General features: G+C 35.0%; 2 protein-coding genes across 3 annotated transcripts; one reads left to right on the top strand and one right to left on the bottom strand.

Annotated features, from left to right (window-relative positions):
• The first annotated feature begins 319 nt into the window (after positions 1–319).
• LOC115991668 (abnormal spindle-like microcephaly-associated protein homolog) lies at positions 320–12,233 on the top strand. Of its 2 annotated transcripts, none has more exons than XM_031115501.1 (20): positions 320–1,085; positions 2,597–3,065; positions 3,161–3,246; positions 3,499–3,612; positions 3,752–3,940; positions 4,060–4,125; positions 4,361–4,417; positions 5,137–5,259; positions 5,348–5,464; positions 6,549–6,656; positions 6,742–6,871; positions 7,545–7,679; positions 7,822–7,998; positions 8,085–8,698; positions 8,884–9,367; positions 9,469–9,710; positions 10,462–10,651; positions 11,235–11,460; positions 11,569–11,724; positions 11,873–12,233. In XM_031115501.1, the coding sequence occupies exons 1-20, from the start codon at positions 393–395 to the stop codon at positions 11,964–11,966; spliced, it is 4,470 nt and encodes a 1,489-aa protein (XP_030971361.1). In that variant the 5' UTR covers positions 320–392; the 3' UTR covers positions 11,967–12,233. The 2 variants fall into 2 exon arrangements, with proteins under 2 accessions (XP_030971361.1, XP_030971360.1); XM_031115500.1 differs by having other exon boundaries at positions 6,736–6,871.
• A 1,351-nt stretch (positions 12,234–13,584) lies between these two features.
• Positions 13,585–14,541, bottom strand: LOC115992207 (15.4 kDa class V heat shock protein-like). Its single transcript, XM_031116298.1, has 2 exons — positions 14,300–14,541; positions 13,585–14,162 (listed from the first exon to the last, which is right to left on the bottom strand). Exons 1-2 carry the CDS (start codon positions 14,436–14,438, stop codon positions 13,894–13,896), a joined length of 408 nt encoding a protein of 135 aa, XP_030972158.1. The 5' UTR covers positions 14,439–14,541; the 3' UTR covers positions 13,585–13,893.
• Between the last annotated feature and the right edge of the window lie 1,603 nt (positions 14,542–16,144).

The following is a 16,144-nucleotide window of genomic DNA, read 5'->3' as shown; positions in this document are numbered from 1 at the left end:
ACAACAACAAAAAAAAAAGAAAAGAAAAGAAGAAGGTTAGATTATGAATTTATGAGATATGTGATTTTTAGTGGTGCAAACGGCATCGTATCATATAGTAACTTTTTAAAATTGTCCCACACCGCGCGCTCTCAGTCAATTCAAACCAAAAAGCCCATAAAGATAAAAAAAGAAAAAAGAAAGAAAGCCTCATAATAACAAAAGGCTGTTTCCGTAATTTCACAACCCCCGCGCACGTGACCCACATTTCAAATTCAAAACTCAAAAAACTTCATAATAATATAATCTCTCCTTCTCTACCGTTACGAGTTAAAAAAACTTCACAAAATATTCAGACACACACACAGACACAGACAAAGAAAAACCATTCCCAAAACTCTTTTGCCAAGAAAATGGACGGAGATGAAGAACCACCGTTACTATCTCCGTCACCGCATCTCTCATCATCTTCATCTTCTTCACTTCTCAAAGATATCTCAAATTACAAAACCCCAAAACGCCCCTCCCAAGTCCCCAATTTTCACTCCCCATCATGCCATCATCAATTCTTCACGGCCTCCAAACAAACTCCGTGTCCTCCTTCGTCGTTCCGCCGCCCCCGCCCTTCTCTCGCTCCGCCTTCAACCCGCCGCCTCAAGTCCACCGCCCGGAGGCTCAAAGCCTTCGAGCTCGAGCAGTCCAAGTCGTCTCGAAAAGCGCAAATCCAGAAGCAAAACTCGCTCAAATCCCTAGCCAAGTCCCTCTCCGTTTGGCTCAACTTTCTCTTCGAGAACCCTCGGTCGTGCGGCTGTGGCAACGGCGATGCGGAAGAAGTGGTTTCGGGGAAGGGGAAGAGGGACAGTGGTAGTGGAGTTGGGATTGGCGTTGACGCGGCTGCCACGTGGCAGAGGCCGAAGAGGCGGAGGGACTTGCTGTGGCGGAAGGAGGTGGATGATGCGGTGGAGTTTCCGAGCTCGATGTTCGCGAGTCTTCGGTCGTCTCTGAAAGATGTGTGCAGTTTTGACGATTTGAAGGAGCGGATGAGGTCTTATTTGAGCTTGGGAAGTTGCAAGGACATTTTCAAAGCCATGACTCATGTTACTAAGGTTTGCTCTCTCTTTTTTTTTTTTCTTGTTAGTCTGTTTGGTTGCTGAGAAAATTCGGAATTAGACTTTGACGTGCGCGGTTTAGTTTCGTATTTTGCAAAATTAGTGTGTCAGTAATGTGTGTGTGAACTGAATTTCTATTTGTGGTTTTGTAATTACTGTGTTTGGTTGCTGAGGAAATTTTAGAGAAGAAAGGAGAATTAGACATTGACGTGCGTGGTTTAGTTTTGTAACTTTTGAAAAATTAGTTTTTTTAAGCACAGATGAATTTCTATGTCGCTTTGTTATTGCTGTATTTGGTTACTGAGAAAATTTAGGGAAGAAATAGAATAAGACTTTGATTCACGTGTGGTTAAGGTTTCATCAATTTTGGAAAAAAATAGTTTTGTTAAGTGTTAGAAATATGTGGTTAAATGGTTAAATTTACCATATTCCAATAATTTAAGCTTTTGAGACAATTGGTAATTTAACATGGTATTAGAGCGGTAGGTTCTGAGTTCGATCCCTGTCTTCTCCACTCTACTCCTATTTAAATTCCCACGTGTTTGGGTCTCACCTATTAAAATGTAGTTTCGGCCTACTTATGAGGGGGAGTGTTAGAAGTATGTGGTTAAATGATTAAATTCTCTATATCCCAATAGTTTAAGATTTTGGGACAATTGGTAATTTAACATTTAAGCGTAGTTATGTGACTGAAGTTTTTGTAATGTGTGTGTGAAATGGAATTTCTATTATTGTTTTTGTTATTACTCTGTTTGGTTGTTGATAAAACATAGAAGGTTCTTGTAAAATTTGTGTGGCAGAGTGAAATGAATTTTTATTTTGTTAGTATATTGGTTAAATGATTGAATTCATCATTTTTTTAATAAGCTTAAGTTTTTGGAACAATCAATAATTTATTATGGTATTAGAGAAGTTGGTCCTAAATTGGAATCTTATCTCTACTCTAGCTCTCATTGAAAAAATAAAAATTTCATTTGTTGGGTCCCACTTACTAAGAGGGAGTATGGGTCACACGTTGGTTAAATGATTAAATTCACCATTTCATACTAGTTTATAGTCTTATACTTTTGAGACAATTGGTAATTTATCATACTTGTGGTTTTTTTATTACTCTATTTGGTTTTTGAGAAACTTTAGAGAAGAAAAGAGAATTAGACATTGACTCACTGGTTTAGTTTTATCAATTTTGGAAATTATATTTTTATTTAAGCATAGTTATGTGAGTGAAGGTTTTTGTATTGTAGAAATTTGTATTTTCTGTATGCTGCTAGCCATTCATGATAGTTACGCTATTATTGCCCTAAATTACAGATTTTCTAGCATATTTAGAGAATTTGAATTCGTGGTGAGATATATAGGCTTTGATTGCTTTATATAATCCATTAATCCTTGACTTTGAAATTTTTAATATTGATTGTTACATATTGTGATTGTAAGAATTTTGGTGCTCCAAATGTAAAAATTTCTGTTGGGGTGTTTGAATAATTTTGGCATGTTTTATTTCGCAGACTATTGATGAAGGGAGGTTAAAAATGAAGGCACATTGCCCTTTAGTAACAGATTTTGGATTGAAGGAGAAGGCAACTAGAACACTAATGAGTTATAACCCAATTTGGCTTCGGATCGGATTATATATTATATTTGGTGGTGATTCTTTGTTGTCCAATGTAAATGTTAACTCTGACCAAGAAATCACGTTCTTGAAAATGGTTATTGAGAAGCAGTTCTTCTCGCATGCGGGTCTAGCAAAAGCTTATGCATATAACAAGATGGTTGAAGGTCTATACAGACCTGGTTACTATGAAAATTTGGGGAATGTAATTTTGAAGAGATTTTTGCTGCTTGTTCTTATCCTTGATAGAGCTAAATGTCAGAGCAGTATTCCCCTTAAGTATGGTATTGATGGAGTGGATGGGGGTTCTCCTTTATTGTTTACAACCCAATCTGGTATTAAATCAAGTTGTCAAGTGATCCAAGGTAATTATGTCTCTGTTCCTTGTTTCAGTTTTGTGTGGTAATCGTAATCTGTCCTTTGTAGGTTGACTCTTTCGGTCTGTTTGGTTCAAAATTAGATTTCCTTTCGTCGGATATAATGCATGGGGAAGGCAATATTCTAGCACACCTGGTGATAGTAGGGCACAAGGTATCTTATCAACAGGTATTGCTTCTGAGGCTCATTCTATGCATTATGGTGATTTTCATATGCATATACATTGGTACTGATGTTTATTGTCTATCTGTGTGCATGTGTGTGTATGCATGTCTTTGAGGGTTGGTGCATAGTGTTGTGTCCTATGATTGGGTTTGACCTTGCACCTATGTTTATGCCATTAATCTTTAATGATCAGGCATTAATGAAATGATTTTATAAGTTGGCTATTTTAATGTACTAATGTGTGTAATTGTGCAGTGTCCACTCATTGAATATGACTTCAGAGTTACAGATTTATTTGTAGATCTCCAAGATGGTGTGCGACTCTGTAGAGCCATTCAGCTCTTGCAACATGACTCTTCTATCCTGACGGTTGTTATATTCTCTTCTTGTCTTTATCTTTATCCTTTTTTTTGTCAATATGTTTTCTGATGAGTTTGCAGGTTTAATTTTCATTTATCTGGGAGTGAAATATTTTTTATGTAATTATAATGCTTTATTGTGTTGGCAGAAAATTGTTGTTCCATCAGATACTCGTAAAAAGAACTTGGCAAATTGTGGCATTGCCCTGCAGTATCTTAGGCAGGCTGGTGTATCATTATGTGATGAAGATGGAATGATTATTGCGGGTGATGATGTGGCTAATGGTGATAGGGAACTTACTCTCTCTTTGCTGTGGAACATTTTTGTTCACTTGCAGGTTTGCCGTTCACTTTCCTCTGTCCCAAATTTTCACAAAAGCTATATTGCAGGTCCCTTTGGCATTTGATATTCTTCAGTTACTCAATTGTAATTCTTATTTTGTCATGAAACCTGCAGCTACCTCTTCTGGTCAACAAAACAATTTTACTTGAGGAAATTTGTAAAGTTCGTGGAATTAACATGGTATGCTCAATGTGTTAGAGCTTCCTTTTATATAGCTTATTTTCTATGGAATTTATGCAATGATGTGAAAATAGAATTTCTTTGTTTTTCTGACTTTGAGATCAGTTTAAACTAAAGAAATTGGTTTGGTTATATTCTTATCTTTCATTTTCTGTATTGAAGTTCTTATGTTATTTTCTTTTGGTTCCCTAGAAATTATATTTGAGCCTTTGAGTTATTATCTTTCATTATACAGGATAACTCAAACTGTGTCAACTCCACTCATTTGGATTTGCTTTTGAATTGGATCCAGGTATTGCTGCAGTATGGGAATTGTATTTGGTTATTCTTCAATTATGCCTTAGAGACTGCTTATTTTCCATCTAACAAAGCATGTGCATCTGTCTTCATCTCTTCCCTAGATACCACCGTACAAGCATTGTGCACACAACCATCACTAGCACTTCATATCATGATTAATTGATATGCCAGCTCTTATTTGTTTCCATATTGCATTAAAAGTGATCAGTTATTGTTTTTTTTTTTAGTTGTGAGTAAAAAGTTTGAATAATACTTTTCTTGCACTATATTTTAGCTTCAGACACGAGTTTTAACTTAAATGGCATCTCATCCCTTTGTAAGAGGTGGAGGGTGAGGTCTTGGGTTCAAACTCATAGGATGCATGTGTAACTTATTAATTAAAAAAGAATAACCTGTAGAGAACTTGGGCTTCTTTCAGCCTCCTGTGGAGGAAACTTTCCTGTTTCAATGCGAGTATGACCGGTGATTCTGCTAGTTTCACATATTCTTTGTGGAGGTATTATCTACTGGATCAAAGTTACCAAATTCTCTCTCTTGGCCGGTAGAAATTTATATATTAATGCCCTTTTCAGCCTTTGTCCAATATTTTAATGCCTTTTAATCTAAATTTTGAATGCCAAAGAGCCACTGAAATTTGTATGACACTGGTTTTCGCAGGTTTTGTGATAATTTATTATTCATTTTACTTTATTATTCTGATTGTGTTTACAGGCAATTTGTGAAAATTATGGTTTCAAGATCGAGAAGTTTTCTTCATTGGTTGATGGAAAAGCCATATGGTGCTTACTTGATTATTATTTTCGCAAGGATCTTCATTGTTCTTGTTCTTTGGAGGTGCTATATATATTCTTTTCCATTGTTTCAGATCATATACAACTACAGATCTGTTTCCATTTGCTTTATTTTAATTATTTGGTCTCAGGATTCTCAAAAGGCAGGTGGTAGAGAATCAATTATGTCAGCTATTGATTATCCAGATGCGGTGCACAATTTTATATTTTCACAGAAACTGACTACATTATTGGGAAATTTTCCAGAGGTAAGTTTTTCACAGCTTTTTCAATATAAACATCCTATCAATTTCTACATGTTTCCAAGACAGTATGAAGTATGTGGTATTTTACCCCAAGTGTTGTGCAATGGCACCCCCGATAAAAGTAAAAATGGAAATAACTCAACAAGTACATACACAGATAACACATGAATTTATGTGTTTTGGCAAGATGCTCATGTCTACGAATGGAGACAAGGAGAAATTTTTACTAAAAATAGAGAGATTACTCACAATGGGGCATAAAGGCTCTTTCAAGAAACCCAAATCCAAAATACATCCTAGGCTCTCTCTCACAAAGAGTATTAGCCCACAACAAGAAGAGCATTTCTGTTAAACCTAATTCTCTAGCTATGACACAAGAGAGAATTATACTCAATAAATGAATTAGACAAAGCCAGTTTGGAGAGCTTATTGTACACAGCAAGGAGAAGAAATACTTAATTTACTAGGAGTCCCAGCTGTGGAGACCAAGAAGAAATAGAGAGCTTCTGTTTGAAGTTAGGCAAAGTCAGTTGGATTTGGTCAACTTAACCAACGTTGTGTTGTGGCAGTAATTCAAGCCACATAAATCCTTACCAAGTTGCATTGATGTATAAACACTTCAATGTAAATGGCAAAAAAGACTTAAATTGCAAATGATATAGCTTTAGTTACAATACAATTTCGAGTGTCATTGTTATTGATCTGCAGGAATTTTTTTTCCTATTCAAACTGCATGAAAGTGTAGGAGGAAGCCTTCTGAAAGTATTTTTATAATATTCATTTCTTCATACATTTTTATTACTTATTAATCGGACTTAAAAATTCCATTAAAGGATATGATTTGAACTCATAGCTTCCCTATGATGGTTGCAAATTAGTATCAGACCAAGAAGCGCCTGGGAACAACCATATGTGAATATGTGATTTGAACTCACAGACAAAAAGATTATGAGAATAATTTTCCATGATATGAAATGATATTGTTAGTTTAGTATTGGCTGGACATGTTGTTAAGCTGAGAAATATATCGGTTTTTAACTGTTTTTGGTGAATTGTATCGGTTTTTAACTGGTTATTGCTTTTACAGGTTCTGCAAATCAGTGACATACTTGAATATAATGGTGCATGTAATGATCAGAGTGTGGCCATTCTGCTGGTGTTCCTTGCATCGCAACTGGTTATCAAGAAAAATATGGTAGTGCTTGAAGTATTGTGGATTGATAATTGATTTCTGCCAGTTTCATGCTTCTTATGTTTTTCTCTCTCCTTGATAGGATCAGTTGAATTTCCACAAATTCTTAGGTTGTGATTGTATAAGCCCAGAGAGAAAACATTCATGCTTAGAACGGTGCTCTGTCAGTTCTGAAGCAGTACAAAACCAAGAAGAGACTGATTGGCACAGTACTGAAGGTTTCATTTATTTTACTTGAACTTTTTAGTGAGTAATGTATATCAATTAGTTAGATATCTTGTTCTTCTTTTCAATAATTACTAAACTGGGGTTTGATGCATGCAATAGCCTTACAAATGTATGGCTCAATTTATTGATTGGATAATATGTTCTTGGTCACCACACTACTGGCTACAGCTTCATTTCTGTAGAGATTCTCTGTTTTGACAAAGTGTAAATTTAGACAATTAAAGTAACTAGTCAAATAAAATGATGAAAAATTTTATTGTAGACTATGGGTTATAAACTTGGAAAATTTTCCTCTTTGGTATCAATAAAAGAATATGTTACAAAGTTCTTGAATGATGGCTGGGATCACTTTCTTGCTGAGAAAAAGAACCTCCACCTTTCTCATGCACTTTTTTAAGCCTCGAGTCCCATCAGTTTTAGTTTTTTGGTTATTTTGGAAGCATCATGTGACGTGCTCTATATTTGAAACTTCTTTAAAAAATGTTTAAGGAGAAGAGTTACATGCAAAATTTTACCATCAGGGGAAAAAGAAACAAATTGTTATATGTGAATCTGTAAATCAGCAAGTTAGAAAGGGCTACCTGGCTGGTTTGAAACTTGTTCTTCCATTAACTTTACTTTTCACTTTTTATTTTTTGATCTAGCTTGTTTCTATTCAAACAGATGCAGTCAGAAAGTTTAAGGCAATCCAGGCTTGGTGGCAAAATATGGCTGAACAGACCTACAAACCTGTTACAAAAGTAGCCCCTCCTTTGCCATGCTTATCGCCAGTCAAAGACATTATTAGCATTCACAGAGGTGATTAATATGACCTTTGGTTGCTGATCTCTGTGGGAATTTATAAAGCTTGCATAATTGATTTCCTTCTTACTCTTATACCTAAAGTTGTGGTCAGTCATGTTCTTTTTCTGATTAAGCAATCTCTCTGTCATGCTTCCAGAAAATGCAGCAAAAATTATACAGTCTCATTTCAGAAGATTGATTGAACGTCGCAGTTTCTTGAAGATGGTGAATGCTGTTTCTTTTTTGCAAATTTTTATCCGTGCTTGGTTAACTGTGAGAAAGAAATCAGCTTTTGTTAAATTTGATACCATTCAAGTTAAAGGGCTTTCAAGCGGTATGTGCTGTGTTAGTAATTCTTTTATATGCATTCATGCAGAGTAATTGAAATTCCCAGTAACATGGCCTATTTGGATAATACAGGAAGTTTGAAACAGTCAGAAAGATGTAGGAGATATTTTATGTTCATTGTTGAGAGACAGAATTTTGTCAAGTTAAAGAGATCGGTGTTGCTTATCCAGAAAGCAGCAAGGAATTGGATCAACCATAGACATCATGGTGGAAATATTGTAACTTGTGATGTGACCACTCTTGTCCATGTTAATGCTGCCATTGTTGTTCAGAAATATAGTCGCAGGTGGTTAGCAAGATCTAGATACATTCATGAGCTTGCTCAGTTAGAGAAAGCTTCAAACTTGTGCAATGAAAAGGGTGCAAGTGTTCTTCAAACAAAAGCAGCTGTTAAAATTCAGCTTGCTTGGAAGAATTTTATCGTGTGCAGATCTCTCCACAATCAGCACTTTGCTGCAACTAAAATTCAGAGTCATTTCCTTGGTTGGCTATCGAGAAGAAGGTTTCTAAATGAAAGGCAAGCAACAATAAAAATACAAAGTAATTTTCGAATGAAAAGATGTTGGAGGGCTCACCAACAATACAAAATTGCGACATTCTCAGCCACCCTCATTCAATCTTATGTACGTGGATGGATTGCCCGGAAAGAAGCTTGTAGATGCAGGCATCTCATTGTTGCAATCCAAGTAAGATCTCTGGGATTTGTGATGTATGTTTTGTAATACTTTGTTTTTATTGTACTTTTGGGGAACTATGGAACTAGATTCTTTTGCCACAGCACTTCTATCATCTGGATCAATGCTTTGTTATTATAATTCTGTTTTTAGTTGTAACATTATGTAAATTCAGCACTTCATTTATATTATTCCAGAGACACTGCCGTTGTTGGTTAATAAGAAGGGACTTCTTGTTCCAAAGAGAGGCTGCAACAAAGATACAAAAAGCTATTCGTTGCATGATATGTTGGAAGACATTTCAGTGTCAGAGACATGCTGCAATTGAGATTCAACGGTTTGCCAGGGAGCATATTTCTCGAAATAGGCTCCAAAGAATGGAATTCTTGTTCCAAATAGAGGCTGTAACAAAGATTCAAAGTGCTATTCGTGGCATGATATGCTGGAAGACATTTCAGCATCAGAGACATGCTGCAATTGAAATTCAACGGTTTGTTAGGGGGCACATTTCTCGAAATAGGCTCCAAAAAAGGGAATTCTTGTTCCAAAGAGAGGCTGTAATAAAGATACAAAGTGCTTTTCGTTGCATGATATGCTGGAAGACATTTCAGTGTCAAAGACATGCTGCAATTGAAATTCAACGATTTGTCAGGGGGCACATTTCTCGAAATAGGCTCTTAGGTTGTTCTCATTTCTTATCAATATGTTTTTATCTGCTTGTTTTAGTTTCAAGTGGTGGTGTTCTTCAGATTATAATTGTTTCTGGTGTCGGGTCGTTGCAGGAGCTTCTAGCTTACGCACAGTCATTCCTAGTGGTTGCTTGTTGAAGAGTTCAAGAGCGTGTTTTGGGAGTATTGAACTGGAAATATTACTATGTTCAGTTCTGAAAGTGCAGAGGTGGTGGAAGGGTGTTTTGTTGCTTAAATTAAGGGCAAAATCTGCAGTCATTATACAGTCTCATATTCGTGCATGGCTTGCTAGAAGATATGCTGCAAGAGAGAAGCATCATATAGTTTTTATCCAAGTAAGATATTTTAGTTTCTTCTATGCATCACTATATATCTTACCTCTATGGTAATATTGGATAATACATCTATACTCTATAGTGCTACAGTGGCCTGGAATTATCTTTTGGCTAGTTCTGTTTCAATAAAGTGGTAAGAACGGGGGAATTTCAGCTTATGACATGGAATATTGTGGGGGAAGTCGATTAAAGGCTAGTGGTGACTGCTCCACTGGCCTGGGTTTAAGTTTTCCGAGCAGACTGAAAACCGTTCTTACCTTCTAGTTCCTTATCTGGATTCTCTAGGGGAACATTGTAATGTGTAAGCACAGAACTTTTAAGTCAAAGCTTTTAGCTTTTAGGCTACTATCATACAAGGAATGAGCTGCATTGATGAACCAAGCATGCTATAGCTGCTTTTACACAGTGTCAAACTTAGGATCTGAAAAACAATGGCATTGTGAAAATATCTGAATTCTAGTACATTGGGGAATTTGAGAAATTTCAAGATTCTTTTTTGCAAGTGAGAAAAGTAATATATGTGGAGAACAGAATAAAAAAATATTTTTCCATATATATTATGGAATAATGGTATTAATCACATAATTTCATATGTGAAAGTTCTAATCTTGATGGGAGGTCCAGTGAATTTGGGGAAGTCAAGTAGATTTTTGGATTTGATTTTTTAGGTTATCTTTGTCATTATTCACTGCCTTTTATTTATACGATTGGGTTGGCTCAACTTAGCTTGTTAATTTGATTTGTTTGATAGTCACACTGGAAAGGTTACCTGAGACGGAAGGAGTTAAAAGGGCAGTTACTGGATTTGCGCTTGAGAGTGCGAAAGTCGTCTACAAATGTGGATGACAGTAGGCGTCTCATAAATAGACTTCTTTCAGCAGTTGCAGAACTACTGAGCATGAAAAGTGTCAGCGGCATTCTTCATACTTGTGCAACTCTGGGTGAGTTAAGAGTGATGGTTAGATGATCATTTACCGTGCTATTTATGTGACGTTTGAATGTGATACAGAAGTTTTACTTTATTTTGGTTTTAATTCTTTGGTCTAACAGATTATTCTTGGATTTCTCAATCTAAATTGTAATGCCAATTCTCAAAACATGCTTGCTTGGTATATACAGGCAGCAAAGAACACAAAATGTAGTAGTATATTTGTGATTTTCTGTGCTTCTGTCCATGGATGTATCTGGTCCTTGGTTTGTTTTTGAATCAAAATTTTTTTGTTGTTGATAAGAATTACTAAAAAGAGCGACTACTCGTGTATTAGTGTTAGAAGGTAGCCTAAATAATTACAAGAAGAAAAAATTATAGTATACAAAATGACAATAACTCTATAAACGACACAATAGAATGGCTAGTGCCAAGCGCAGTGCTTTTGAATCTAAATTCAATTGATAAAATTTTAGATCAGAGATTTTGAAAGAATTTATTCTGTTTTTGTGTTGCTTCATTAATGAGTTAAAATGTATTGTGGCCTTGAAAGTAATTATGGATTTCATATACTTATGTCCAACTCTTATTTACAGATATGGCTACCGAACATTCTCAGAGATGTTGTGAAGAACTTGTGGCTGCGGGAGCAATCAACACTTTGCTGAAGCTCATCCGTTCAGTCAGCAGAAGCATACCGGATCAGGAAGTTTTAAAGCATGCACTCTCAACTCTCAGAAACCTTGCCCGCTATCCACATTTGATTGAAGTGCTAATTGATAGTCATGGATCTGTAGAAGTTATTTTATGGGAGTTCCTAAGGTTTAGTATCTATCTTTAAAATCAAGAATAACAGTTTTATTTGGTCTTCTACATTGATATTTGAAGGAATGTTAAAAGTCCTATATTTTTCTTAACAATTCTTTACAGGAGCAAGGAGGATGGATATTTCATTGCTTCTGAGCTTTTGAAAAAGATATGTTCAACTCACAAAGGTGTAGAAGCTATACACAAGTTACCAACCCATTTAAAAAGGCTTCAAAGTCTAGTTGAGGAACTTACAAGGAAAGCAAACAATGAGAAGAGGTTATTTTCTGGCAGAAGGAATCTCTTTTTGTTAATTTTATTTCTGTTGACGCGTATTGGAACTTGATTCATTTTATGGTCCACTAAGTTTGACCTATTGTTTGAATATGATAACTATGATATAATAATCAACGGTACATGAATACAGGAATGCACGAGGTCCGGCTGCTAGAAATAATATTGAGAGAAGGCTAAGAGAGGCTGTTGAAGTCCTAAAAGTCATAGCAAATGGTCAAGTTTAGCCATTGATGCATGCAGTGTAAATTTGATTGCTTAGTTAGAATTAATTGTGTAGATTTGCCATTGAAGTTACACGTTCAATGGGAAGGAGAATATTCTTGGTGATAATTATTGTTTTGTGGTTGCGAGAATCTTTGTAAGCTGTGTTTAGTGTGTGCATATAATCAATGCAGAAATTGTTGTCTTTACCTAGCCATCAATATATTGAGGTTGGAAAATTTCCTAGAATTCTTGTTTCTTTTTATTTCAACTGGTATTTGCATTTCTGAGATAGCTGATTTTTTGGGAACTTGCTAATCATGTCAGTCAGACTTACTGTGATACTTGTTGAGTTGTTTCATCTCAATTTTCAGAGCCGCCTTAAATATTTCGGCAGTCAGCTTTATTAGCCTAGTTGGTCCTATTTAGCTGAAATCATGCTTGTTTACCACTTTTTTCACATGCAATAGACATCAATAGGCCAGTCTTATTCTCCATGTTACATATCGTAATCACTGTTTATACTTTTAAGCAAGATGTCCTTATAAAATGCACAGGATTTTGTGCCCACTGCATGGGGCCTCCAAATGAGTACCTCAAATTGAATGCTCTTTCTTCTTTATTGGGTGATAGTTGTGTGCCAATTGGAGAGATTCACGTGATGACTCTGGACACAAGCCAAGTTGCAAATAATTTAATGGTTAGACGCAATTCTTTGGGACTTTGAATCTTGTGGCCCTTATGGTTGCCCATCTCCAATATTATTTTTTGGAAAATACTAACAACCCTTAAGATATTAAGATACTGGTTAATAATTCATTTAAAGAAAAGTTTTATAGAAAATGAAAAAAAGTAATTAATATTTTGACAGTTTTTTTCATTTCCCATAAAGTGATATCAAAATTTTTTTAAAATGAATTATTAATGAGTGTTCTAAGAACACTCGTTAGTATGACTTTTTTTTTTTAGACAATCAAGAGATTCAGATTCAGCCCTCAAAAATATCTATCACCTATTTGTCGGGGCTGTTTGGATAACATCTACCAATACACCATTATTGCTGAGAAAAGATATCTACCACCAAATATTTATGAGAAAAGATAACATCTCCGCCCTCAAAAATATCTACCACTAAATATTGATGAGAAGAGATTTTATTTTTTAAATTTTTTTTAGAGGTAGTTTTAATTTATGATGACCATTTCTAATAATTATTTTTTAATATTAGATCAAAATACCAATTAATTTTTAAGCGTAAGTGAAAATCAAATTATAAATCTCTTAATTGACAACAAAAAACTTCATCAATTGTTTAAATAAGTTGTGGAAGGACGTCTCTTTTCTCTCACCTCTCTTCAAAAGAGTGCAATGGACAATAGTGCAAGCTTTGCAATAGAGCCTAGAGGATCTGTTTGGCAGAAGGGAAAAAGTTAACTGAAGTCGGATGAGACTTTTTGCACCAGTCAATGAAATGCCAATCCAACATATGAAGTGAGGATTACCATTTTACAATTTTAGGCCGTTTGCCTTAAATGCAAAATTTAAAATGATGAACTTAAATAAAATAAAAAATAAAAAACACTCTAATACAATAGTATTTTCTTCTTTCGATTTAGAGTTCAGTTTGGTAAGAATGTGGGATTTATTGATCAAACAGACCCAATATTAATTGATTAAAGTTGGAATATGGTCTTAAAAGTTAAAACCAAAGTGACATCAACATAGGAACTCAGGATGCAAATTCATTTTTACCCCACATCCATACACATACACCATTGCCATAAATCTTGAATACTCCTATCTTTTTGGAAACAATAGAGACACCAATAAATTTAAAATCTTTTTGTTCATAGGGACTTCAAATCTAGCACATGCCAGAAATGATTATAATAACTTTCTAAAGAGCTTAATCTTAGCATCCAAGTCCTAAAGCCAACACCATGTTTCAATTCAAGCAGCACGTGCAACAACTTCTGGCTGTTCTGGCTGGTTTGCCAAATCAATATACAAGCCCCTCCTCCTGAAAGACCTTGGCACTGTAATTGTTAGAACCCCATGTTCATACCCAGCAGAGATTCCATCAATATCAACCCTGCCTGGAAGCCTAAACTTCTTCATGAAGCTCTTAGCAGGCACTGAGGATTCATCTATTGCCTCAGTTCTAATTATGAGGTACCTTGAGTCCTCAACTTCAACCTTTATTTCTTCTTTTCTAATACCTGCCATAACAACCAAAAGAGAACAAGTATAATACTATATTCAATTCCCATGATAGCATATAACAAGAAAATGAAATAAAACATAAAGGATAAGAAGATAGGAAAGGAAGGTATGGTAATATTGTAAGAAGGCTTACCAGGGAGATCAGCTGAGAAAACGTGAGACTCTGGGGTTTGTGTCCAATGAACATAGTTTTCAGGGGTGAACTGGTAGGGGAAAAGGAGATGAGAGGGGTAGAGGTATTGCCAAGAAGGGTGGAGAGGTGAGAGATCCATTGCTTGAGATGAGAGTAACAGTTTGTTTTGGTGGTAATAAAGATGCGGGGTTGGCTTATAAGTGGGAAAGGATCATGGTTGGTTGAACCTTTATATAGCAAGTTGCCCAATGGGGGTATGGGCTTTTGGAGTTGGGAATGTGGCTGGAATTCAAAGTGTACATAACTTTCTAAAAAAGACAAATTTACCCAAAAAATTTTTCTTTTCTTTTTTTGGAGGTCAATATATATATATATATATATATATATATACATAAGTTAAGAATTTAATTTGAGTTGGTACAATCGCTAGGTAATAATTTTGTGTTAGTATTCAGTAAAAAAACAAAAAAAGGGTGTTAGTTTTTTTTTGTTTTTTCTGAGAAGATGGGTGTTAGTAATGTTGATTGTTGAGTTGGCACATCACTAGGCCAATGGCATTACCGTAAGTCTGTATCAAAGAAAAATCTCATTGACAGAAATATCAAAGCTTTAGGCTTTAGAGACTCAAAAAGGGGAAAAAGTTAATGGAATTTTTTTCAATTGCATGTTTAGCATGTTGATTTTGATTAATGGCTGTCGCATAATGACCAAATTTGATTAGGCTAAATGAACTTGGAAATTTTATTCCTTTTTTCCCACTTAGATTTGACACATAGCATCCAATCATGAAGATAATACCTAACAGCCAGGCCAGTTAAAATACTTTGTGCTGCAGATCTCCAAGCTATCCACATCAACTTCAGAAGATTGAAAAAGAAAAGTAAGAAAGAAAAAAGAACAGAGAAATCAATGGATATATATATATATGTCTTGAGTATATAAAACAAGCTATATTAATATAATATTACATCAAAGCCTTTGAGGAAATCTTGAGGCATTTATCTTTTTTTTTTAAAGGTTAAGTATACCATCAATTTTAAGTCATTGTATACAGTATGACAGATGAAGCTTAGCTAAGTTCCAAGCATCATCTTCACAGACTTTATAGCATCACTATTTGTAACACACTTCTTTTCCACTTTGTTTTCAACTAACTTTTGTATCAAGGTAAAAATAAATTAATTAATAAAAACTCCAATAGAATTTTTTTTTTTGGAATATATAAAAGCTTCCATGCCAACTAGGTCCCTAAACCAAAGCTTCCATGCTATCATAAACGACCAGTGCATTGTGTTTTTCTTGATATCTGATTTTAAGTCCATAGACCATAGTCTTTTTGGTAGTATGACCTTGTCTCTCTACATTCTTGCTTATGCAAGGTGACATTTAAAAATTTCCCTACCATTGCATATTAAAAATTAAAAAAAAAAAAAAAAAAGGTCCCTGAGGAAGAAAGTTCTTACAGATTAACTGCCAGAACAAACCTTTAAAGCCTTTAACTCAAGCAAATAAGAAAAAAAAATGCTTTCATTTATTTATTTATTTATGTACATTTGGACAAAAATAGACCTTAACTAATGCGTTAACATATTTGCAGTAGTTCTTTCATTTCTTTATTTCTTTTCTTTTTTTGTAAGTAATAAGGTCGTATTAATAAGAAAAATGAGTCACCCAAGTATACATGGAATGTACTGGTATAGACAATAAGTTACAAAAATTGCATGAATCTAACAAGTCAATAATAGAAAATAAAGAGAGGTTCCTGCAGCCAATCTAATAAAGTTCTAAGAAATAACAACTTAAGATCAGGCATAGAACTTTCGGTGTCTTCAAAACTCTTGCTAT

Source organism: Quercus lobata, chromosome 5 (assembly GCF_001633185.2).
Source record: "Quercus lobata isolate SW786 chromosome 5, ValleyOak3.0 Primary Assembly, whole genome shotgun sequence".
NCBI lineage: Eukaryota > Viridiplantae > Streptophyta > Magnoliopsida > Fagales > Fagaceae > Quercus > Quercus lobata.
The sequence above is the reverse complement of the archived record's forward strand: the minus strand, read 5'-3'. Positions and strand labels throughout refer to the sequence as shown.